This window comes from Salvelinus alpinus, chromosome 25 (assembly GCF_045679555.1).
Source record: "Salvelinus alpinus chromosome 25, SLU_Salpinus.1, whole genome shotgun sequence".
NCBI classification, from domain to species: domain Eukaryota; kingdom Metazoa; phylum Chordata; class Actinopteri; order Salmoniformes; family Salmonidae; genus Salvelinus; species Salvelinus alpinus.
Genome location: NC_092110.1, coordinates 42,104,236 through 42,128,422, shown reverse-complemented (window position 1 = coordinate 42,128,422; position 24,187 = coordinate 42,104,236). Strand labels below are relative to the sequence as shown.

General features: G+C 45.8%; 1 protein-coding gene across 3 annotated transcripts in view; it reads right to left on the bottom strand.

Annotated features, from left to right (window-relative positions):
- Nucleotides 1–19,442, bottom strand: part of pacs2 (phosphofurin acidic cluster sorting protein 2) — a 113,982-nt gene extending 94,540 nt beyond the window's left edge. For 2 of the 3 annotated variants that reach the window (XM_071366842.1, XM_071366843.1), the window contains exon 1: nt 18,859–19,442. In XM_071366842.1, the coding sequence (XP_071222943.1) occupies nt 18,859–18,974 (116 nt within the window). In that variant the 5' untranslated portion in view covers nt 18,975–19,442. The remainder of the gene's footprint in view (nt 1–18,858) is intronic. The other variant, XM_071366844.1, reaches the window with a different exon arrangement.
- Between the last annotated feature and the right edge of the window lie 4,745 nt (nt 19,443–24,187).

Here is a 24,187-nt window from a genome sequence, read left to right as displayed (position 1 = left end):
GTTTCTTGGGGGTTTTACTATACGTGTGGGGAAAGTTAGAAGTCCTCACAAGGATAGTAAAACAAGAAAAATTCGGACGAGTGGGGACATTTCGTGGTGTATTTTAGGCATACGGATTAGGTTTAGGGTTAGGGGTTAACATAGGGGAAATAGGATTTTTGAATGGGAATCAATTTGTTTGGTCCCCACAAGGATAGTAAAACAAACGAATGTGTGAGCTGCAGAGCAGAGGGCCAATCAGGCTGCTCCATGAGGAACAACCCCACTAAATATTCCTCTTCTGGTGTCATAGGACCGTAACTCCTCCCTCCCGGGCCATAACTCCTCCCTCCCGGGCCATAACTCCTCCCTCCCTCCCGGGACATAACTCCTCCCTCCCTCCCGGGACATAACTCCTCCCTCCCTCCCGGGACATAACTCCTCCCTCCCTCCCGGGACATAACTCCTCCCTCCCTCCCGGGACATAACTCCTCCCCCCCTCCCGGGCCATAACTCCTCCCTCCCTCCCGGGACATAACTCCTCCCTCCCTCCTGGGCCATAACTCCTCCCTCCCTCCTGGGCCATAACTCCTCCCTCCCTCCTGGGCCATAACTCCTCCCCCCCTCCTGGGCCATAACTCCTCCCTCCCTCCTGGGCCATAACTCCTCCCTCCCTCCTGGGCCATAACTCCTCCCTCCCTCCTGGGACATAACTCCTCCCTCCCTCCTGGGCCATAACTCCTCCCCCCCTCCTGGGCCATAACTCCTCCCCCCCTCCTGGGCCATAACTCCTCCCCCCTCCTGGGCCATAACTCCTCCCCCCTCCTGGGCCATAACTCCTCCCCCCTCCTGGGCCATAACTCCTCCCTCCCTCCTGGGCCATAACTCCTCCCCCCTCCTGGGCCATAACTCCTCCCTCCCTCCTGGGCCATAACTCCTCCCCCCTCCTGGGCCATAACTCCTCCCCCCTCCTGGGCCATAACTCCTCCCCCCCTCCTGGGCCATAACTCCTCCCCCCCTCCTGGGCCATAACTCCTCCCCCCCTCCTGGGCCATAACTTATCGCTTAGGTGGAGAAAAAAAGGTTAGCACAAAGGCTGTGTGTGTGTATGTGTGTATCAGCTGTGTGAGTGTGTGTGTGTGTGTGAGCTGTGTGTGTGTGTGTGTGTGTGTATCAGCTGTGTGAGTGTGTGTATCAGCTGTGTGAGTGTGTATCAGCTGTGTGAGTGTGTATCAGCTGTGTGAGTGTGTATCAGCTGTGTGTGTGAGCTGTGTGTGTGTGTGTGTGTGTGAGTGTGTGTATCAGCTGTGTGAGTGTGTGTATCAGCTGTGTGAGTGTGTGTATCAGCTGTGTGTGTGAGTATCAGCTGTGTGTGTGAGTATGTGTGTGTGCATGTGTATCAGCTGTGTGTGTGTATTAGAGAGTGTCACTGAAAGGGGTCCTCTTGGGACTGTGTCTAAAAGGCCTGGGAACAGAGAGAGAGACGGAGACAGAGACAGAGACAGAGACACAGAGAGAGAGAGAGAGAGAGACCCCCACCACCTCCAATAAAAATGAAGCGTGAAATTCACAACACGTGTCTAACCTCCCCTCCCCTCCCCTCGGTGGCGGGTCTCTGTCGTCATGCCGACAGCTCAATAATTTACTTCTTATCATTTATTAATATAGAGGGCTATTAGGCAGACTTCTGCTCTGCACCGGGACCTCACGGTGTCTGAGCTGAGACACAAAGCACTGCACCACACTGGCAGCACGCGACGGACAGGAAGTTGCCACCTCTCCTCTCTCTCTCTCCTCGTGTATTTACTACGACACCCAGATGGAAGGAGAACCTCTCTGCCCCTCTCCTATATATCGTCTTTTATATAATATGAGCGCAGCTGCTAAAACAGTCCTATGTCCAGGTCGAAAAGCAGACTGGTACACATTAAGAATAGAATGAGAAATAAATAAAAAAATATATACATATATATAATTCTTAGCTGAGAGATTTCCAGTGATTCTAATATTTTAGCAAGACAAGCTAGTTTAGAAATTTGGCAGTAGTTATTCCAGGTCAGAAAGAAGTCGTCCTTCGTAAAGGGGGAGGACACACCTACCAGGTGTCTTAGGGACAGCACCAGAAGCAATTGTTAAATATAAGGTTAAACAATTAGAGGGGGGGGGGGGGTAAGCTGCAGAAGAAAGGGACCAAGCAAATCAGCTGCTGTGGATTTTTTTTAAACACATATATATTTATAAAATGTTTGCAAGTCACTTAGTACATCATTGACAGGAAATAGTTAAAATAATAATAAATAAATAAATGTGTGAGTGCCTGGAAGTGCATCATTCTCTGTCATCTGTTTAGAGGTGAATAATGGCCGACCATTATTATGCACTCTAGTGAGGTGGTGTATTTAACCCTTGTGTGGTGTTCAGGTCTGTGGGAACCCTTTTCAATGTTTACTAAAATTAAAATGATACATTGAAGAACATGTGAAGGAACACATTTTCATTGGTCACCTCCCTGACCAAGGCCCTTCTGCCCCAATTTGATTGGTGGAGTGCTGCAGAGATGGTTGTCCTTCTGGAAGGTTCTCCCATCTCCACAGAGGACCTCTGGAGCTCTCAGAGTGACCATTGGGTTCTTGGTCACTTGACCAAGGCCCTTCTCCCCTGATTGCTCAGTTTGGCCGGGCGGCCAGCTCTAGGAAGAGTCTTGGTGGTTCCAAACTTGTTCCATTTAAGAATGATGGAGGCCACTGTGTTCTTGAGAACCTTCAATGCTGCAGTCATTTTTTGGTACCCTTCCCCAGATCTGTGCCTCGACACAATCCTGTCTCGGAGCTCTACGGACAATTCCTTCGACCTCATGGCTTGGTTTTTGTGAGAAACTGTGGGACCTTATATAGACAGGTGTGTGCCTTTCCAAATCATGTCCAATCAATTGAATTTACCACAGGTGGACTCCAATCAAGTTGCAGAAACATCGAAACACGAGTCTCCTAGCAAAGGGTCTGAATACTTAGGTAAACAAGGTCTTCTTTTATTTAATATACATTTGCAAACATTTCTAAAAACCTGTTTTTGCTTTGTTTCTTTGCATTCTTTTCAAATCAAGAAATCTTTTTTTTTTTTTTTTATAAAAAACACATTGCTCTCTATTCGAGTTGCACCCTAATCAGTCTGACGAAATGACAGTTAATTAGATTGTTGAACCAAAGGTCCCATGCCAAACGGCATCCTATTCTGTATAATGTACTACTTGTTAGTGCACTATATATATGGAATAGGGTGCCATTTGGGACACATAAATGTCTAAATCACTCTCCCAACAGTAATTCCCCTTCAGACAAAAAGGTTCCTCCTCATGTCAGCTAATCCTTAATTGCTTGGTCACTCTGGAGTATGAATGGTGGTTAAATGGTCAAATGGTTAAATACTCAGATGATAAGTGAATGAGTTGCAGAATAACAGTCAAACAAGTACATTACACTGGTCAAATTAACCTTCCAAAAGCAACCAGGCTCTCTCAAAGTTCAAGCCTAAAAATCACTCTTTTTTTTTTTTTTACATACAATTACATTTTTTACTTGGGACACTTACAGAAGACTCTCTAGCCTGCCCTGGTCTCAGATCTGTTGGTGTCATGTCTTATGGTAATTGACACGCCAAACAGGAGTTTGACAAGACAGCACAAATAGACTGGGACCAGGCTAGCAGGGATCTGTGATGCCAGAAGGCAGCCTGGGACCAGGCTAGCAGGGATCTGTGATGCCAGAAGACAGACTGGGACCAGGCTAGCAGGGGTCTGTGACAGAAGACAGACTGGGACGAGGCTAGCAGGGGTCTGTGATGCCAGAAGACAGACTGGGACCAGGCTAGCAGGGGTCTGTGATGCCAGAAGACAGACTGGGACCAGGCTAGCAGTGGTCTGTGATGCCAGAAGACAGACTGGGACCAGGCTAGCAGGGATCTGTGATGCCAGAAGACAGACTGGGACCAGGCTAGCAGGGATCTGTGATGCCAGAAGACAGACTGGGACCAGGCTAGCAGGGGTCTGTGATGCCAGAAGGCAGACTGGGACCAGGCTAGCAGGGATCTGTGATGCCAGAGTGGTGAGGTCTCGAGGCAGCACAAACTACCAGTATAATACGAGTGGTGGAAATAAAAATGAGAAGAGTGAGTGAATAAGGAGATGGAACGAAGGCAGGCAGCCAATAAGGCGTGGCGGCGAGGCAGGCAGCCAATAAGGCGTGGCGGTCTTGTGCAGTGACGCTTAGTAGAGTCAGTTGAAAGCAGGATTGATCGGCCTGCAGAGAGAGAGGGTATCAAAGCACATCAGGAGAGGTGACGGGCGGACATCTGCATCCCAAAGGGAACCCTATTCCCTATATAGTGCCCTATTCCCTATTAGGGAATAGGCCTCTGGTCTAAAGTAGTGCACTATATAGGGAATAGGACTCTGGTCTAAAGTAGTGCACTATAATAGGGAATAGGGTGCCATAGAACTCTGGTCTAAAGTAGTGTACTATATAGAGAATAGGGAGCCCTTTGGGACGCAAACCAGTAAGGTAACGGTTGCTCTCGCCAGCCCTGTCCTGTCTGCCCTCTAGGACCTGCAGTCTCAGCAACCTGGGGTGTGTGTGTGTGTGTGTGTGTACTCATGGCGGTGTTGGATATCTCTTATATAACAGCAGCAACGCTTAGTGAATGACTGACACATTCCAGCAGTTACATCATCTTCTGGACACTAAACCATGACAACATACATCTCCACGGTCTAGTAATCCTTCACATAGTATTATAGTAGTTATATACACATAGTATTATAGTAGTTAGATATACTTAGTATTATAGTAGTTAGATATACTTCACATAGTATTATAGTAGTTAGATATACTTCACATCGTATTATAGTAGTTAGATATACTAAACCATGACATCATACATCTCCACGGTCTAGTAATCCTTCACATAGTATTATAGTAGTTAGATATACTTAGTATTATAGTAGTTAGATATACTTAGTATTATAGTAGTTAGATATACATAGTATTATACACTGCTCAAAAAATAAAGGGAACACTTAAACAACACAATGTAACTCCAAGTCAATCACACTTCTGTGAAATCAAACTGTCCACTTAGGAAGCAACACTAATTGACAATATATTTCACATGCTGTTGTGCAAATGGAATAGACAACAGGTGGAAATTATAGGCAATTAGCAAGACACCCCCAATAAAGGAGTGGTTCTGCAGGTGGTGACCACAGACCACTTCTCAGTTCCTATGCTTCCTGGCTGATGTTTTGGTCACTTTTGAATGCTGGCGGTGCTTTCACTCTAGTGGTAGCATGAGACGGAGTCTACAACCCACACAAGTGGCTCAGGTAGTGCAGCTCATCCAGGATGGCACATCAATGCGAGCTGTGGCAAGAAGGTTTGCTGTGTCTGTCAGCGTAGTGTCCAGAGCATGGAGGCGCTACCAGGAGACAGGCCAGTACATCAGGAGACGTGGAGGAGGCCGTAGGAGGGCAACAACACAGCAGCAGGACCGCTACCTCCGCCTTTGTGCAAGGAGGAGCACTGCCAGAGCCCTGCAAAATGACCTCCAGCAGGCCACAAATGTGCATGTGTCTGCTCAAACGGTCAGAAACAGACTCCATGAGGGTGGTATGAGGGCCCGACGTCCACAGGTGGGGGTTGTGCTTACAGCCCAACACCGTGCAGGACGTTTGGCATTTGCCAGAGAACACCAAGATTGGCAAATCCGCCACTGGCGCCCTGTGCTCTTCACAGATGAAAGCAGGTTCACACTGAGCACATGAGCACATGTGACAGACGTGACAGAGTCTGGAGACGCCGTGGAGAACGTTCTGCTGCCTGCAACATCCTCCAGCATGACCGGTTTGGCGGTGGGTCAGTCATGGTGTGGGGTGGCATTTCTTTGGGGGGACGCACAGCCCTCCATGTGCTCGCCAGAGGTAGCCTGACTGCCATTAGGTACCGAGATGAGATCCTCAGACCCCTTGTGAGACCATATGCTGGTGCGGTTGGCCCTGGGTTCCTCCTAATGCAAGACGATGCTAGACCTCATGTGGCTGGAGTGTGTCAGCAGTTCCTGCAAGAGGAAGGCATTGATGCTATGGACTGGCCCGCCCGTTCCCCAGACCTGAATCCAATTGAGCACATCTGGGACATCATGTCTCGCTCCATCCACCAACGCCACGTTGCACCACAGACTGTCCAGGAGTTGGCCCAGGCGTTGTAGGGAGGTCATACAGGCACGTGGAGGCCACACACACTACTGAGCCTCATTTTGACTTGTTTTAAGGACATTACATTACATCAAAGTTGGATCAGCCTGTAGTGTGGTTTTCCACTTTCCAGTGTGACCCCAATCCAGACCTCCATGGGTTGATAAATTTGATTTCCATTGATAATTTTTGTGTGATTTTGTTGTCAGCACATACAACTATGTAAAGAAAAAAGTATTTAATAAAAAATATTTCATTCATTCAGATCTAGGATGTGTTATTTTAGTGTTCCCTTTATTTTTTTGAGCAGTGTAGTAGTTAGATATACATAGTATTATAGTAGTTAGATATACATAGTATTATACTAGTTAGATATACATAGTATTATACTAGTTAGTTCTAGCATCTTCCTCAGCTTGGGGATACTACATCATGTCTAGCACACATTATTCAATAAAACAATGAATTACAGGACATCTATGGGGCTGGTTAGCCTTCATTTTGATGTGTGGATTCCCAACATCAACAATGCTACCCATTTAGCTGACTGCTGCCAGCACCACCACCATCAGACTGCCAGTCGTCCTACTCTACATTCCCTGTGCGGTGCGATCGGTGCGAGGGAGCTGCAGGAAAAGGGGACAAAGAGCTGAGTGTTCAGATACCAGGGACTCCAAGGGTTAGCGTCCCAAATGGCACCTTATTCCCTATTTAGTGCACAACTTTTAACCAGGGCCCTGGTCAACAGTAGTGCACTACATCGGGAACAGGGTGCCATTTGGTACGATGGTAAAGTGACATCTCAGCATTCTCAGACCTCCAACACACAGGACAGAATAGGACTGTTAGTCAGCCTACTGTGGCCCAGCTGCTACTGTTCGAGGGCCCACTCAACCCCTCCTCTGTCTCAACACACACCCTGCTCTGTGTGTCAGGGGGTCACACAGGGTTCACTACAGCACAGCACTGATAGCACACACACACACACACAGGGTTAACGATAGCACGCACACACACAGGGTGTACGATAGCACGCGCACACACACACACAGGGTGTACGATAGCACGCACACACACACACACACACGGTTCACGATAGCACGCACACATACACACAGGGTGTACGATAGCACACACACACACACAGGTTCAAGATAGCACGCACACACACACACACACACAGGGTTCACGATAGCACGCACACACACACACACACACACACAGGGTTCACGATAGCACGCACACACACACACAGACAGGGTTCACGATAGCACGCACACACACACACAGGGTTCACGATAGCACGCACACACACACACACAGGGTTCACGATAGCACGCACACACACACACACACACACAGGGTTCACGATAGCACGCACACACACACACACAGGGTTCACGATAGCACGCACACACACACACACACACACGCACACACAGGGTTCACGATAGCACGCACGCACACACACACAGGGTGTACGATAGCACACACACACGGTTAGAGCGTTGGACTAGTAACCGAAAGGTTGCTGGATCGAATCCCCGAGCTGACAAGGTAAAAATCTGTTGTTCTGCCCCTGAACAAGGCAGTTAACCCACTGTTCCCCGGTAGGCCGTCATTGTAAATAAGAATTTCTTCTTAACTTCTTGACGCTACGGATCCCGTTACCGGGATCATTTTCCTAAATAAGCACTGAATTGCAGAGCGCCAAATTCAAAAATAATCCTAAAATATTTAGAATCATGGAATCACAAGTGAAATATACCAAAACACAGCTTAGCTTGTTGTTAATCCACCTATCGTGTCAGATTTTGAAAATATGCTTTACAGCGAAAGCAATCCAAGCGTTTGTGAGTGTATCAATCAACTTGCCAGGTTAAATACAAATAAACACACACACACACAGGGTTCACGACAGCACAGCACTACTGTTCAGACAGACAGACTGTTCAGACAGACAGACAGACAGACTGTTCAGACAGACTGTTCAGACAGACAGACTGTTCAGACAGACAGACAGACTGTTCAGACAGACAGACAGACAGACTGTTCAGATAGACACACTGTTCAGACAGACACACTGTTCAGACAGACACACTGTTCAGACAGACACACTGTTCAGACAGACACACTGTTCAGACAGACACACTGTTCAGACAGACACACTGATCAGACAGACAGTTCAGACAGACAGTTCAGACAGACAGTTCAGACAGACAGTTCAGACAGACAGACTGTTCAGACAGACAGTTCAGACAGACAGTTCAGACAGACACACTGTTCAGACAGACAGTTCAGACAGACACACTGTTCAGACAGACAGTTCAGACAGAGACACTGTTCAGACAGACAGTTCAGACAGACAGACTGTTCAGACAGACACACAGCTCTGCAGCAGAGTGGAGTACAGAACAATATTTAATGTCGAGGAATCAAGGGCCTAAGGAGAACAATCCACTGAACGAAAGCCTCTTCTGACAAAGTGACCGGGTCAGTGGAAAGTGGTGACAGCCAGATGTTGTAGAAGTGACAGTTCCCCTGTCAGCCATTCTCCTGTTGCCTATAGGCTAAGAATCACTCGGAGTAAACCAATGATGAAGCCTGAATATACACCCACATGTTTCATGAGCTGAAATAAAAAGATCCAAGAAATGTTCCACAACGCACAAAAACCTTCCCTCAAAATGTTGAGCATAAATTTGAATACATCCCTGTTAGTGAGCATTTCTCCTTTGCCAAGCTAATTAAACCACCTGACAGGTGTGGTATATCAAGAAGCTGATTAAACAGCGTGATTACACAGGTGCACCTTGTGCCGGGGGACAATAAAAGGCCACTCTAAAATGTGCAGATTTGTCACAAAACAATGCCTCAGAGGTCTTAAGTTGAGGGAGCGTGCAATTGACATGCTGACTGCAGGAATGTCCACCAGAGATGTTGCCAGATTATTGAATGTTCATTTCTCTACCATAAGCCGCCTCCAACATCGTTTTAAAGAATTTGGCAGTACGTCCAAATGGACACACAACCGCAGACCGCATGTTTGGCACAGTGTGGGTGAGCGGTTTACTGACGTCAACGTTGTGAACAGAGTGCTCCATGGTGGCGGTGAGGTTATGGTATGGGGCAGGCATAAGCTACGGACAATGAAAACAATTGTATTTTATATATGGCAATTTGAATGCACAGAGATACCATGAAGAGAACCTGAGGCCCATTGTCGTGCCATTCATCCGCCGCCATCACCTCATGTTTCAACATGATAATGCACGACCCCATGTTCGCAAGGATCTGTACACAATTCCTGGAAGCTGAAAACGTTCTTCCTTGGCCTGCGTACTCACCAGACATATCACCCATTTGAGCATGTTTGGGATGCTCTGGATCGACGTGTACAACAGTGCGTTCCAGTTCCCGCCAATATCCAGCAACTTCTTATCCAGCGTTGCATGAGGCAACTGATGGTCACGCCAGATACTGACTGGTTTTCTGATCCACGCCTAGTGCTGTGGTGGTCACGAAATTTCACCATCCTGTGATTGTCAAGCAAATAACCGTAGGGCTCACTGTAATTGACCGTTAAATTCACACCTAGCCTACAAGCCACTGATGTGGAACATCTAAAAAATTTTAAAGTAAAATAAATCCATGTAATATAGTCTGCACCGTCACAATAAATCCATTATTTATTTTAGACAGGTCTAAAGAAACATGATATGAAGAAAATGTAGTCTATTACAGAAGAACAGAATAGCATACTCTGAGTTGTCCTTATGTTAGGTCCTGATCTGGCTATGCCATATGGCTGTGGGCTACACTAGTTCATTTGCTTAGCATTTCGTGGTAGTATTTTATAGTATGAAGAATACAATTGAACAAAGCTGAATAAAATAGAAAGGATATTTTCTCCAAAGGATTTGAGGGAGTGCGGACATGCGGCTATTCTGTGTTGAGCGGTTAACAGGTATTCCTATATGCTTCATTTAGAGTTATTAATGTAACTTTAGTTGTTCTACGTTGGGCTATATGTGTTGATTTGTAATACATTGTAAGGCTGCATGATGTGACTCAAATGAGGATTTGAAAATAGTTGCTTGAAAGGCATGAGCTCTGCTTTGTTTTTTTGCTCAGGCTGTACACACTTCATCAGTCTCTCATTCGCAATTTGCCAAGCACTTGATAATGCCTCTAATTTCACGGCGGCATCCCCTTTGTGTGGCCGTAATGCACCCTAAAAAAAAATCCATGCCTTTTGTGGCCAGTGGCCGTTTTGCCCTTGGCCTGGAGTGCTGCGTTGTGACCTTCTCCCTGAGTGCTGCGTTGTGACCTTCTCCCAGAGTGCTGCGTTGTGACCTTCTCCCTGAGTGCTGCGCGCTCCGAAGCGCCTCTCACTCACACGGCTCTCCATCACGTGATCGGGTCTTTCTCATAGGCTACAAGTGAAGACAGACACATCGGGGACTCAACTGCGCACGTCCTTATCCAATTCCGAGCTGCATATTGGAGATATTGGAAGAACTGTCCACATTTACATTTCGTCAGCTAACAAGATGAGTAGACCTAACGAACAGCAAAAGCACTAACCTATGTCAATCTACAATCCCCCATAGTACAACACTATTCTGTGCAACAAATAAATATTCCAAACATAGTCTGGGACAGTTGTGGGATGCGATAGATCCCAAATGAATACAACCGCTAGCATGAAAAAAAAACGTGTTAAGGCAATATGGCTGACGCAACAGATCAGAACATTTAGCTTAAAACGTTGATAAACTATTAGGCTATTTCTTCACATTATAAGCGCAGCAATGCGCACATGGCAGTAGGATATAAGTGTGAATGTTCCATTAGCGGGACAACACCATTATTAAAAGTGGCCGCAAATGCCATTATGCATGTAATGCTTTTATTATACAGGTGCATTTTTATGCATTTTTTAACTTGAAACTCACGCGCTGCTTATGTATGTCAGTTAGGCTCTACACACCTTGTAAAGAGGATTAATGTGCTTAATTTTAAGAAGTTATTTGGTCACTTTAGTTGTGATACAAACCTTGTCAAAACATATAGGCCTATGGGTTAGGCTACATGAGGTGTGCAACTATGATTCTAAAAAGTTGCAAGAAAAATAGGCTGTTTCTTATGCTGGGCATCATTCACAAGTGATAGACTAATATTGTCACCCATCTTTTTATTTTATTTAACTAGGCAAGTAAGTTAAGAACAAATTATTGTTTACAATGACGGCCATCAGACTATTCTTGATGTAATCTTGTCTTTACATATAGTAAATAATATATGTGTGAAATTTGTTTTGATTTAGAATGGACCATTATCATGCACCAGTCTAGAAACAGGAGTAGCGGGGAAAAATACATGTCATCTATGCACTTAAATAGCGAATGGAAGATGCTTTTCATGCCAGCCAGGTATGCTATACTCCTGTTGTAAATATAAGCAACGTGCTTAATATTAGAAAAGTTGATAAATAAATAGTAGGCTTAGCCTGTAGGACGCTGATGGCATCCTCCTCTTTTTAATAGAGGCCATCACTCTGTTTTCTCCCACAATTGCAGAGCCGATAGAAATGTTGAGCAACATGAGCTCATCGGCTCTCATGAAGTGTTTGATTCGATTTTCGATTACAATTGTATTGATGTCAGAGTGATTAGAGGGACAATAGAGTGCTTTGTATCAGGCAGTTAATTAAGCAAGTTTTGTAGGCTATTAATGACCATCAGCAGCATCAGAGCTTGGAGAAGCCTAATTACCGTGACTAAACGGTCACGTGGAATTTGACTGCCTTCATGACTCGTGACCGCTGATGTGGCACTGCAACAGCCCTATCCACGGCCCTACCTATTTTAAGGTATCTGTGAACAGATGCATATCTGTATTCCCAAGTCATGTGAAATCCATAAATTAATAAATCTAATGGATTTATTTCAATTGACTGTTTTCCTTATATGAACTCTGTAACTCGGTAAAATCATTGAAATTGTTGCATGTTGCCGATTATATTTTATTTTATTCAGTATAGTTTAGCGCAGGTAATTAACGACAATGACCATAATCCATTGCTCATCAACTTGTGGAGCAGACACAAAAAACGGAGAGAAGAGTGAAAGAAAGCGTGACGGAGAGGGACAGAGAGCAGTTGCATGATTGATAGTTGGTATTCAGCACAGGCAGCAAGCAGCTCTATAGAGATGAGACGATGACTTGGAATGAAATGTCATCCAATAAAACCAATGTGATAAACACAACAACCTCAGAACGCAGGGGAGTCCCCCAGATCTCTGTTCTATTAAACAGGACCCAGTGCAATGTCATTTCACCATACAGGTCTATAGAGTCAGGGTGATGTTATACAGGCCTATAGAGTCAGGGTGATGTTATACAGGCCTATAGAGTCAGGGTGATGTTATACAGGCCTAGAGAGTCAGGGTGATGTTATACAGGCCTAGAGAGTCAGGGTGATGTTATACAGGTCTATAGAGTCAGGGTGATGTTATACAGGCCTATAGAGTCAGGGTGATGTTATACAGGCCTATAGAGTCAGGGTGATGTTATACAGGCCTATAGAGTCAGGGTGATGTTATACAGGCCTATAGAGTCAGGGTGATGTTATACAGGCCTATAGAGTCAGGGTGATGTTATACAGGCCTGTAGAGTCAGGGTGGTGTTATACAGGCCTGTAGAGTCAGGGTGGCGTTATACAGGCCTGTAGAGTCAGGGTGACGTTATACAGGCCTGTAGAGTCAGGGTGACGTTATACAGGCCTGTAGAGTCAGGGTGACGTTATACAGGCCTGTAGAGTCAGGGTGACGTTATACAGGCCTGTAGAGTCAGGGTGACGTTATACAGGCCTGTAGAGTCAGGGTGACGTTATACAGGCCTATAGAGTCAGGGTGACGTTATACAGGCCTATAGAGTCAGGGTGACGTTATACAGGCCTATAGAGTCAGGGTGACGTTATACAGGCCTATAGAGTCAGGGTGATGTTATACAGGCCTATAGAGTCAGGGTGATGTTATACAGGCCTATAGAGTCAGGGTGATGTTATACAGGCCTATAGAGTCAGGGTGACGTTATACAGGCCTATAGAGTCAGGGTGATGTTATACAGGCCTATAGAGTCAGGGTACTGTTATACAGGCCTATAGAGTCAGGGTGATGTTATACAGGCCTATAGAGTCAGGGTGATGTTATACAGGCCTATAGAGTCAGGGTGCTGTTATACAGGCCTATAGAGTCAGGGTGCTGTTATACAGGCCTATAGAGTCAGAGTGACGTTATACAGGCCTATAGAGTCAGTGTGACGTTATACAGGCCTATAGAGTCAGTGTGACGTTATACAGGCCTATAGAGTCAGGGTGACGTTATACAGGCCTATAGAGTCAGGGTGACGTTATACAGGCCTATAGAGTCAGGGTGACGTTATACAGGCCTATAGAGTCAGGGTGACGTTATACAGGCCTATAGAGTCAGGGTGATGTTATACATACCGATGACACTTTCAAATGGTTATATCAGAACTAACCATTTCACACCTCCGTGAGTAGAACTGGACACGTTTATAAAAATGGGACACTGCCGTGCTAGGCAGAGTATTCTCTACACCTTTCACCAGGGCCCACAGTGCACTACCTTTGACTAGAGCGAGCCCTATGTAAGAAACAGGATACCATTTGGGACAAGAGGCCTAGCTTGAAGAGAGGAGCAGAAGCTGGAGGTGCAGAGAGAGAACCATAAGGGAGGTGGATCAATACAGAGTCACACTGAGCCAGTCCCGCGTGTGTCGATCTAACTCTAAATCAAGTGTCTACCGTAACTGTATTTGAATAAATCTAGTGCAGATAAGCAATCTAACGACACTACTTATAGCTTCCTCTTTCGACCAAATACGTCGCTGTAGATCAGTGAAAAATAAATAAAATGGTTTAAAAGCTATAATATGTTACTTTTTAGGGGGGGGGGGGGCGACCTGACAAAATTCACATAGAAATGTAAGTTATAGATCTGTCATTTGTATTGTAAGTCAGTCTAAGAAGCAGTAGATCTGTTCTACGTGAGCTATTTCTATACTTCCCATTCTTAAGTTTAATTTTTGCATCTTTTCCTTTCGGTTTTGTACACCAGCTTCAAAAACGGTTGAAAATACAATATTTCTGTTTTGGAAAATATATTTCCACAGCGGATTAGATGGTGCAATGATTCTCAACACAATGACTGCTTGTTTTGACACATAAACTGAACTGAGGCAAACTATTATAAATTTTAGCATCCAGGAAATGGCAGAGAGATTTCTGCATGGTGAACCTTTCACGGGTTGAAAGAAAGCTGTGTAATGAACACCAATGACATTTCACCAACATGTTTGTTATCGACGTCTCACAGAGCATGATATTGATTAGCCTACGGTATGTATGTCCAATGGAAGTCATGTGCAATACAGAAACGACTCTCAATTGACCCCCAAGATACTGTCATGAAGACGTTATGGGTCAGAGAAGAGAGACCAAAAGGAGATCAACTTTACAAAGGCTGTAAAAAAACAAAAAAACATCAGTTTCTCAGGAATGAACTCTGAAAATGATACAAGCCTAAACACACGCAGGGCGAATAATGTCCTGTAAGCAGATGAATACAGTGAAGTGTCTGTATTCATTAAGTGTCTCAGAGTAAGAGTTCTGATCTAGGCTCAGGTCCCTCTGTGTTCTATTATATTATTATGATCTAAAAAAGGTTTCAACAAAACTGATCCTAGATCAGCACTCCTACCCTGAGAATGGATCTAGCAGCTGTCCTACTTTAGTACAGTGCCGACCTGCCTGGATAAAGCCATGACTGACATGATAAAAACAGCTTCTAGCACCAAGTGTTGCTGAAAGTCATCCTGTTCCCTACGGTGTGGTACTGTTCACCAGGGATCGGGTCAAAAGTAGTCCACTGTGTCGGGAATAGTTAGGGTGCCATTTGGGACGCGATCAGCGTTCAAGAGATTTCTGCTAAATCGTTCTGTTTGTTTCAAGGCCTGCCATTGGACTAGGCCTATATTGCTGTTCTGCCATTGGACTAGGCCTATATTCCTGTTCTGCCATTGGACTAGGCCTATATTCCTGTTCTGCCATTGGACTAGGCCTATATAACTGTTCTGCCATTGGACTAGGCCTATATTCCTGTTCTGCCATTGGACTAGGCCTATATTCCTGTTCTGCCATTGGACTAGGCCTATATTCCTGTTCTGCCATTGGACTAGGCCTATATTCCTGTTCTGCCATTGGACTAGGCCTATATTCCTGTTCTGCCATTGGACTAGGCCTATATTCCTGTTCTGCCATTGGACTAGGTCTATATTCCTGTTCTGCCATTGGACTAGGTCTATATTCCTGTTCTGCCATTGGGCTACGCCTATATTCCTGTTCTGCCATTGGACTAGGCCTATATTCCTGTTCTGCCATTGGACTAGGCCTATATTCCTGTTCTGCCATTGGACTAGGCCTATATTCCTGTTCTGCCATTGAACTAGGCCTATATTCCTGTTCTGCCATTGAACTAGGCCTATATTCCTGTTCTGCCATTGGACAAGGCCTATATTCCTGTTCTGCCATTGGACTAGGCCTATATTCCTGTTCTGCCATTGGACTAGGCCTATATTGCTGTTCTGCCATTGGACTAGGCCTATATTCCTGTTCTGTCATTGGACTAGGCCTATATTCCTGTTCTGCCATTGGACTAGGCCTATATTCCTGTTCTGCCATTGGACTAGGCCTATATTCCTGTTCTGCCATTGGACTAGGCCTATATGACACAATAAGGTGCCTGAAGAAAGAAATCAGAATCCCTTGATATGTTCTCCCTTGTTGCAGCACCAGATTACGTCATGTGACACTGGCTTTATGTTTCAGAGGTCTGTGTTGCCTTGGCCCTCCAGTGAGCTACCACCCCTAGCCTGGCTGGAGGTCTGTGATGTCTTGGCCCTCCAGTGGGCTACCACCCCTAGCCTGGCTGGAGGTCTGTGTTGCCTTGGCCCTCCAGTGGGCTACCACCCCTAGCCTGGCTGGAGGTCTGTGTTGCCTTGGCCCTCCAGTGGGCTACCACCCCTAGCCTGGCTGGAGGTCTGTGTTGCCTTGGCCCTCCAGTGGGCTACCACCCCTAGCCTGGCTGGAGGTCTGTGTTACCTTGGCCCTCCAGTGAGCTACCACCCCTAGCCTGGCTGGAGGTCTGTGTTGCCTTGGCCCTCCAGTGGGCTACCACCCCTAGCCTGGCTGGAGGTCTGTGTTACCTTGGCCCTCCAGTGAGCTACCACCCCTAGCCTGGCTGGAGGTCTGTGTTGCCTTGGCCCTCCAGTGGGCTACCACCCCTAGCCTGGCTGGAGGTCTGTGTTGCCTTGGCCCTCCAGTGGGCTACCACCCCTAGCCTGGCTGGAGGTCTGTGTTACCTTGGCCCTCCAGTGAGCTACCACCCCTAGCCTGGCTGGAGGTCTGTGTTGCCTTGGCCCTCCAGTGGGCTATCACCCCTAGCCTGGCTGGAGGTCTGTGTTACCTTGGCCCTCCAGTGAGCTACCACCCCTAGCCTGGCTGGAGGTCTGTGTTGCCTTGGCCCTCCAGTGAGCTACCACCCCTAGCCTGGCTGGAGGTCTGTGTTGCCTTGGCCCTCCAGTGGGCTATCACCCCTAGCCTGGCTGGAGGTCTGTGTTACCTTGGCCCTCCAGTGAGCTACCACCCCTAGCCTGGCTGGAGGTCTGTGTTGCCTTGGCCCTCCAGTGGGCTACCACCCCTAGCCTGGCTGGAGGTCTGTGTTGCCTTGGCCCTCCAGTGGGCTACCACCCCTAGCCTGGCTGGAGGTCTGTGTTACCTTGGCCCTCCAGTGAGCTACCACCCCTAGCCTGGCTGGAGGTCTGTGTTGCCTTGGCCCTCCAGTGAGCTACCACCCCTAGCCTGGCTGGAGGTCTGTGTTACCTTGGCCCTCCAGTGGGCTACCACCCCTAGCCTGGCTGGAGGTCTGTGTTGCCTTGGCCCTCCAGTGAGCTACCACCCCTAGCCTGGCTGGAGGTCTGTGTTACCTTGGCCCTCCAGTGGGCTACCACCCCTAGCCTGGCTGGAGGTCTGTGTTGCCTTGGCCCTCCAGTGGGCTACCACCCCTAGCCTGGAGGAATCAGGTAGCCATCAGTCAGGCTGGGTTCACCACCAGGCTTCCCTCTACCCTAAATAACATCTGATTTCCTCTTCAGAAGATGTTTTCATGTTTGGCATGACAACAACCATAAGTGGTGGAAGAATAGCCAACTCTCATGGTCGTGGAAATGCCAGCCATGTGGTCGTTGTCACGTCAGCCAAACATGGAAACACATTAATACTTATCAGACCCGGCTGACCATCAGCAGATGTGGACAGCATCTTTGGCACTTGACTTGGACGTTAGAGAGATGAGGGAGTCCAAACCTTAGAGATCTTTCCTAAGGTCCAAACCATAGAGATCTTTCCTAAGGTCCAAACCATAGAGATCTTTCCTAAGGTCCAAACCATAGAGATCTTTCCTAAGGTCCAAACCATAGAGATCTTTCCTAAGGTCCAAACCATAGAGATCTTTCCTAAGGTCCAAACCATAGAGATCTTTCCTAAGGTCCAAACCATAGAGATCTTTCCTAAGGTCCAAACCATAGAGATCTTTCCTAAGGTCCAAACCATAGAGATCTTTCCTAAGGTCCAAACCATAGAGATCTTTCCTAAGGTCCAAACCATAGAGATCTTTCCTAAGGTCCAAACCATAGAGATCTTTCCTAAGGTCCAAACCATAGAGATCTTTCCTAAGGTCCAAACCATAGAGATCTTTCCTAAGGTCCAAACCATAGAGATCTTTCCTAAGGTCCAAACCATAGAGATCTTTCCTAAGGTCCAAACCATAGAGATCTTTCCTAAGGTCCAAACCATAGAGATCTTTCCTAAGGTCCAAACCATAGAGATCTTTCCTAAGGTCCAAACCATAGAGATCTTTCCTAAGGTCCAAACCATAGAGATCTTTCCTAAGGTCCAAACCATAGAGATCTTTCCTAAGGTCCAAACCATAGAGATCTTTCCTAAGGTCCAAACCATAGAGATCTTTCCTAAGGTCCAAACCATAGAGATCTTTCCTAAGGTCCAAACCATAGAGATCTTTCCTAAGGTCCAAACCATAGAGATCTTTCCTAAGGTCCAAACCATAGAGATCTTTCCTAAGGTCCAAACCATAGAGATCTTTCCTAAGGTCCAAACCTTCAAACTCAATTGGATGGGTGGCATCAATCTCTGTTTGAAACTCATTGGTCCTGGGACAAGGCTACTGGCTAGTTTAGCTATGCCTAAACTTTGGCAGAGAGAGTGTAGGCCTACAGCAGTGGTTAGCTTGCTAGCCGTTTAACTAAGGAAGAAACGTTCTGCAAGTCCAATTGAATAGGATAATAATTGTCTAACATTTAGTCACACAGTCAATGCAATGGTGCTGGCTGTTCTTCTGATGCGACAGTACAACCATCACTGCAGCTCAGCAGCTGTATTATACACCAGAGCAAACTGCCTGCTTGTCTTAGCACTATCAAGTATGTCAACGTGTAGATGCTGTGGGGAGAAGACGAGGAACACGACTTACCTCGGGATGCAACTCGGGGACGATCCATCTATTTCCCATGTGGCGAACAGGTTCATCGGCACGGGTCTGTTGAGCGCCCCGCCACCGAAGCTCAGCCGGCCACTTCTCTCCGCCATGGTTCGTTATGAGTCTGCCTAAACGTCCACACGAACCGAGGCGGTACAAAATATATACCTATCTGAATCAAATGAATTTATCTTGAAGTGCGTTGGTAAAAAAAAAAAAAAAAAACAGTTCTTCATGCGATTAAATTCGTACAATGTGAAGTTAGTGCAGCAGGTTGTTCCGGACCAAATGCTCCTATGTCAGACTCGCATACACTGTTCCCTAGAACTGCAGTACTTTGCTCCCACTGCCACCCCCAGGAAATAACGTCATTGCTGGCCATGAACGCAGCATTCGTTCAGATCAGGACACAGGCTGGCGAAGTGGTATGCAAGCAATGTCCTTGAACCGCGCGGTTCATCCCAACCTACATGCAAAAATATGTCAAGAAAATGTATAATTTGCAATGTATATGAATAGATGTATTGTTATCTCGCTTGAAGGCTCTGAAACAAGTGGAGTTACTACAAGCACACAAACATGCTACATCTTCACTCGTCTCCAAGCAACCGACTAGGCGCGGTCTGCAGGTGCACCTTCTCAAAAAACTTGTTTTTTGCTGCTTCCAAGATTAGTGCACATATTTTCTGCATTAACCCATTAATCAGCCCATTGGAATGTGTAAAAAAATTTATAATTGAAGATTGTCTCTACATATATAAACATCATTGGGACTGTCGCACAGATGTTTGTTTTTTCTCCATTACATCGTTACAAGTTTGCTTCGGGTAACCTCGACCAATATCGGACCAAAGGAGTCTAACGTTACATCTTTGTCGATGGACCTGCCTTCCGTGTTCTGTTTAAAGGGCGAAATGGCTCTGGAAGCCAAAAACAATGAAATAGTCCATCTAAAGGTGAATCGATTCTCAATCTCGTTACCCTCTATTTTCATATCACATCAACATAATTTCAGAAATGCAACAAAAAATACACACAGTGGAGGCTGGTGGGGGGAGTTATAGGAGGATGGGCTCATTGTAATGGCTGGAATGGAATCAATGAAACGGAGTCATAATATGTGGTTTCCATATGTTTGATGTGTTTGATACCATTCCGTTTATTCTATTCCAGCCATTACAATGAGCCCGTCCTCCCGTAGCTCCTCCCACCAGCCGCCAATGCTGTACACGGTTTTAACTGGTTGGCCGGCGCACAGTTGCAGCAGACAGTATTTTTCAGTGACAACATGTTTGTGGCATCTGTCTTCCTTTTTTAACACAGGTGTTTTGTAGACGCAGAGAGCCCATTAGTACAGCACAGGTAGTCCACTCTGTCTTCCTTGTCTGTAAACAAACGCTGTAACATGGATATATGGCTGTGTGGGAACCTTAACCCTATTAAGGTGAGTATCCATTTAAACTTCTGTTTTTGGGGGGAAAAAGATTTCTCGCTAATATGAAAGATAAGTTCCTTATGCTTCCAAAACAGGTACCGCAAAGAGATGTGTGTTAATGTTCAAGACCAAGCGTCGCGGCTCTTAACAAACCCCCCCCCCCTACAGAAGACATCTTCGTCCAATGATTTATGTGTAATGAGTCATGATCAAGGACTAGGGGTTAACCCTGACGATTCAGCGTTCTAATGAGTCATGATCAAGGACTAGGGGTTAACCCTGACGATTCAGCGTTCTAATGAGTCATGATCAAGGACTAGGGGTTAACCCTGACGATTCAGCGTTCTAATGAGTCATGATCAAGGACTAGGGGTTAACCCTGACGATTCAGCGTTCTAATGAGTCATGATCAAGGACTAGGGGTTAACCCTGACGATTCAGCGTTCTAATGAGTCATGATCAAGGACTAGGGGTTAACCCTGACGATTCAGCGTTCTAATGAGTCATGATCAAGGACTAGGGGTTAACCCTGACGATTCAGCGTTCTAATGAGTCATGATCAAGGACTAGGGGTTAACCCTGACGATTCAGCGTTCTAATGAGTCATGATCAAGGACTAGGGGTTAACCCTGACGATTCAGCGTTCTAATGAGTCATGATCAAGGACTAGGGGTTAACCCTGACGATTCAGCGTTCTAATGAGTCATGATCAAGGACTAGGGGTTAACCCTGACGATTCAGCGTTCTAATGAGTCATGATCAAGGACTAGGGGTTAACCCTGACGATTCAGCGTTCTAATGAGTCATGATCAAGGACTAGGGGTTAACCCTGACGATTCAGCGTTCTAATGAGTCATGATCAAGGACTAGGGGTTAACCCTGACGATTCAGCGTTCTAATGAGTCATGATCAAGGACTAGGGGTTAACCCTGACGATTCAGCGTTCTAATGAGTCATGATCAAGGACTAGGGGTTAACCCTGACGATTCAGCGTTCTAATGAGTCATGATCAAGGACTAGGGGTTAACCCTGACGATTCAGCGTTCTAATGAGTCATGATCAAGGACTAGGGGTTAACCCTGACGATTCAGCGTTCTAATGAGTCATGATCAAGGACTAGGGGTTAACCCTGACGATTCAGCGTTCTAATGAGTCATGATCAAGGAGATCAAGGACTAGGGGTTAACCCTGACGATTCAGCGTTCTAATGAGTCATGATCAAGGAGATCAAGGACTAGGGGTTAACCCTGACGATTCAGCGTTCTAATGAGTCATGATCAAGGAGATCAAGGACTAGGGGTTAACCCTGACGATTCAGCGTTCTAATGAGTCATGATCAAGGAGATCAAGGACTAGGGGTTAACCCTGACGATTCAGCGTTCTAATGAGTCATGATCAAGGAGATCAAGGACTAGGGGTTCTAATTTACTGGGTGCTTTGTTGCAGAAGTGTAAAGTTTACAAGACAAACAGAAAAGAAGAGGCTGGACTGTCTGACTTCGGACATATGTACTGTATATACACCATTGATTGGGACTGTCACACAGTTATTTTTTCCCCCGTACATCATTTACACGTTCCCTTTGTATGACCTTGGGGAATCGGCACTAATTTTGTGGGAGCTTATTTGCCATTGACAAGATAGTTACCTAACAAGAGAAACAGAAAGGGGTCTTTTTCCCATAATAATGGGTTACCTGATTCATATTTATGCAGGCCAATTCAAATGAGGTAAAAAAACGAACACAATCTAAATAATTTCACCAATCCTTCATTTACATTGTGTGTAACAGTGACACAACTCCAGTAAATGCATTGATTTGAGACAGCTTCATGACATCATTACCACTTCAGAGCGATCAATGTGTGGTAATCTCATTTGGACGTTCAGTCTACATTTACAGCTCAATTATTCCACCTAGTGGTATATTTAAGCAATAAGGCACGGGGTGGTTGTGGTATATGGCCAATATACCATTCTTATGCATGATGCAATGGATTGCATTGCTAGGACACAGCCTTTAGCCGTGGGTATATTGGCCATATATCACAAACCCCACGAGGTACCTTATAACTATTATAAACTGGTTACCAACGTAATTAGAGCAGTAAAAATAAATGTTTTGTCATACCCGTGGTATTCCCCACGGCTGTCAGCCAATCAGCATTCAGGGCTCGAACCACCCAGTTTATAAATCGTGATACAGTATGCAGTTGTAAAATACAGTATTTATTTTTCAAATTGCAGATTGTATTCCCAAAATACTTCACATTACTTGGCACAGATCATTTTTAATTTAACCTTTATTTTGACAGGGAGTCATATAGAATAAAACGTTATTGTCCATCCAGGATGGACATTTTTTCTTTGGCATCACCTTACATTAAAAAGATTACATGCATTCTCACATCACAAACATTCCACCATACTGCATAACCTAACAACATAGAGGACGTTAATACATTCCCTCGCAATTGTCCGCTGCCCCAACTGCACTAGATAGATAAGTACATATACCGATACAATTTACGTTGCATTTAGTAGTCCAACAACAGCACTAGATAGATAAGTACATATACCGATACAATGCATTTAGTAGTCCAACAACAGCACTAGATAGATAAGTACATATACCGATACAATTTACATTGCATTTAGTAGTCCAACAACAGCACTAGATAGATAAGTACATATACCGATACAATTTACATTGCATTTAGTAGTCCAACAACAGCACTAGATAGATAAGTACATATACCGATACAATTTACGTTGCATTTAGTAGTCCAACAACAGCACTAGATAGATAAGTACATATACCGATACAATTTACATTGCATTTAGTAGTCCAACAACAGCACTAGATAGATAAGTACATATACCGATACAATGCATTTAGTAGTCCAACAACAGCACTAGATAGATAAGTACATATACCGATACAATGCATTTAGTAGTCCAACAACAGCACTAGATAGATAAGTACATATACCGATACAATGCATTTAGTAGTCCAACAGCACAAGGAACGAACAAATGTTTGAACACGTTCTTCTTGGCCATGGGAATACTGAAGCGCCGGCCAGAGGAAAGTCTCTCGGACTGAGGGTGGGAGGGGTCGCCAACGACAGTCAGGGCCTTCTTGTTGGTTGCCTTGTGGAACAGAATGCTCAACTGTGCCTGTGGTCGACCAATTACTTTGCTGACTGTGTTTACTATTCTGGACAGTTTTCTTTTGCTCCCTCACGCTCAGATTACCATACCAGACTGTCATATTGAACGTGAGGATGCTCTCCACCAGACTTCTGTATACCCTCTCCAGAACATCCTGGTTTGACCCCGAACCCCTTCAATTTCCTAACTAAAATCAGGCGCTGGCTTGCTTTAAAAAAAAAAGAGAAAAACAGTCTGTGTTCTCTGTCATCCATTTGTGTCCCTAGGTATTTAAAACACTCAACCGCCTCCACTGATTGGTCGTTCAGTGAGAGTGGTTAGGACATTGGCAGGTTGTTGCCATTGTTGATCAGCTCATTTGTCTTGTGTTCAGAGAGAGGACACGCCCCTGTGTTCAGAGAAAGGACACGCCCCTGGGGTGCCCCTGTGTTCAGAGAGAGGACACGCCCCTCAGGTGCCCCTGTGTTCAGAGAGAGGACATGCCCCTGGGGCGCCCTTGTGTTCAGAGAGAGGACACGCCCCTGGGACGCCCTTGTGTTCAGAGAGAGGACACGCCCCTGGGACGCCCTTGTGTTCAGAGAGAGGACACGCCCCTGGGGTGCCCCTGTGTTCAGAGAGAGGACACGCCCCTCAGGTGCCCCTGTGTTCAGAGAGAGGACATGCCCCTGGGGCGCCCTTGTGTTCAGAGAGAGGACACGCCCCTGGGACGCCCCT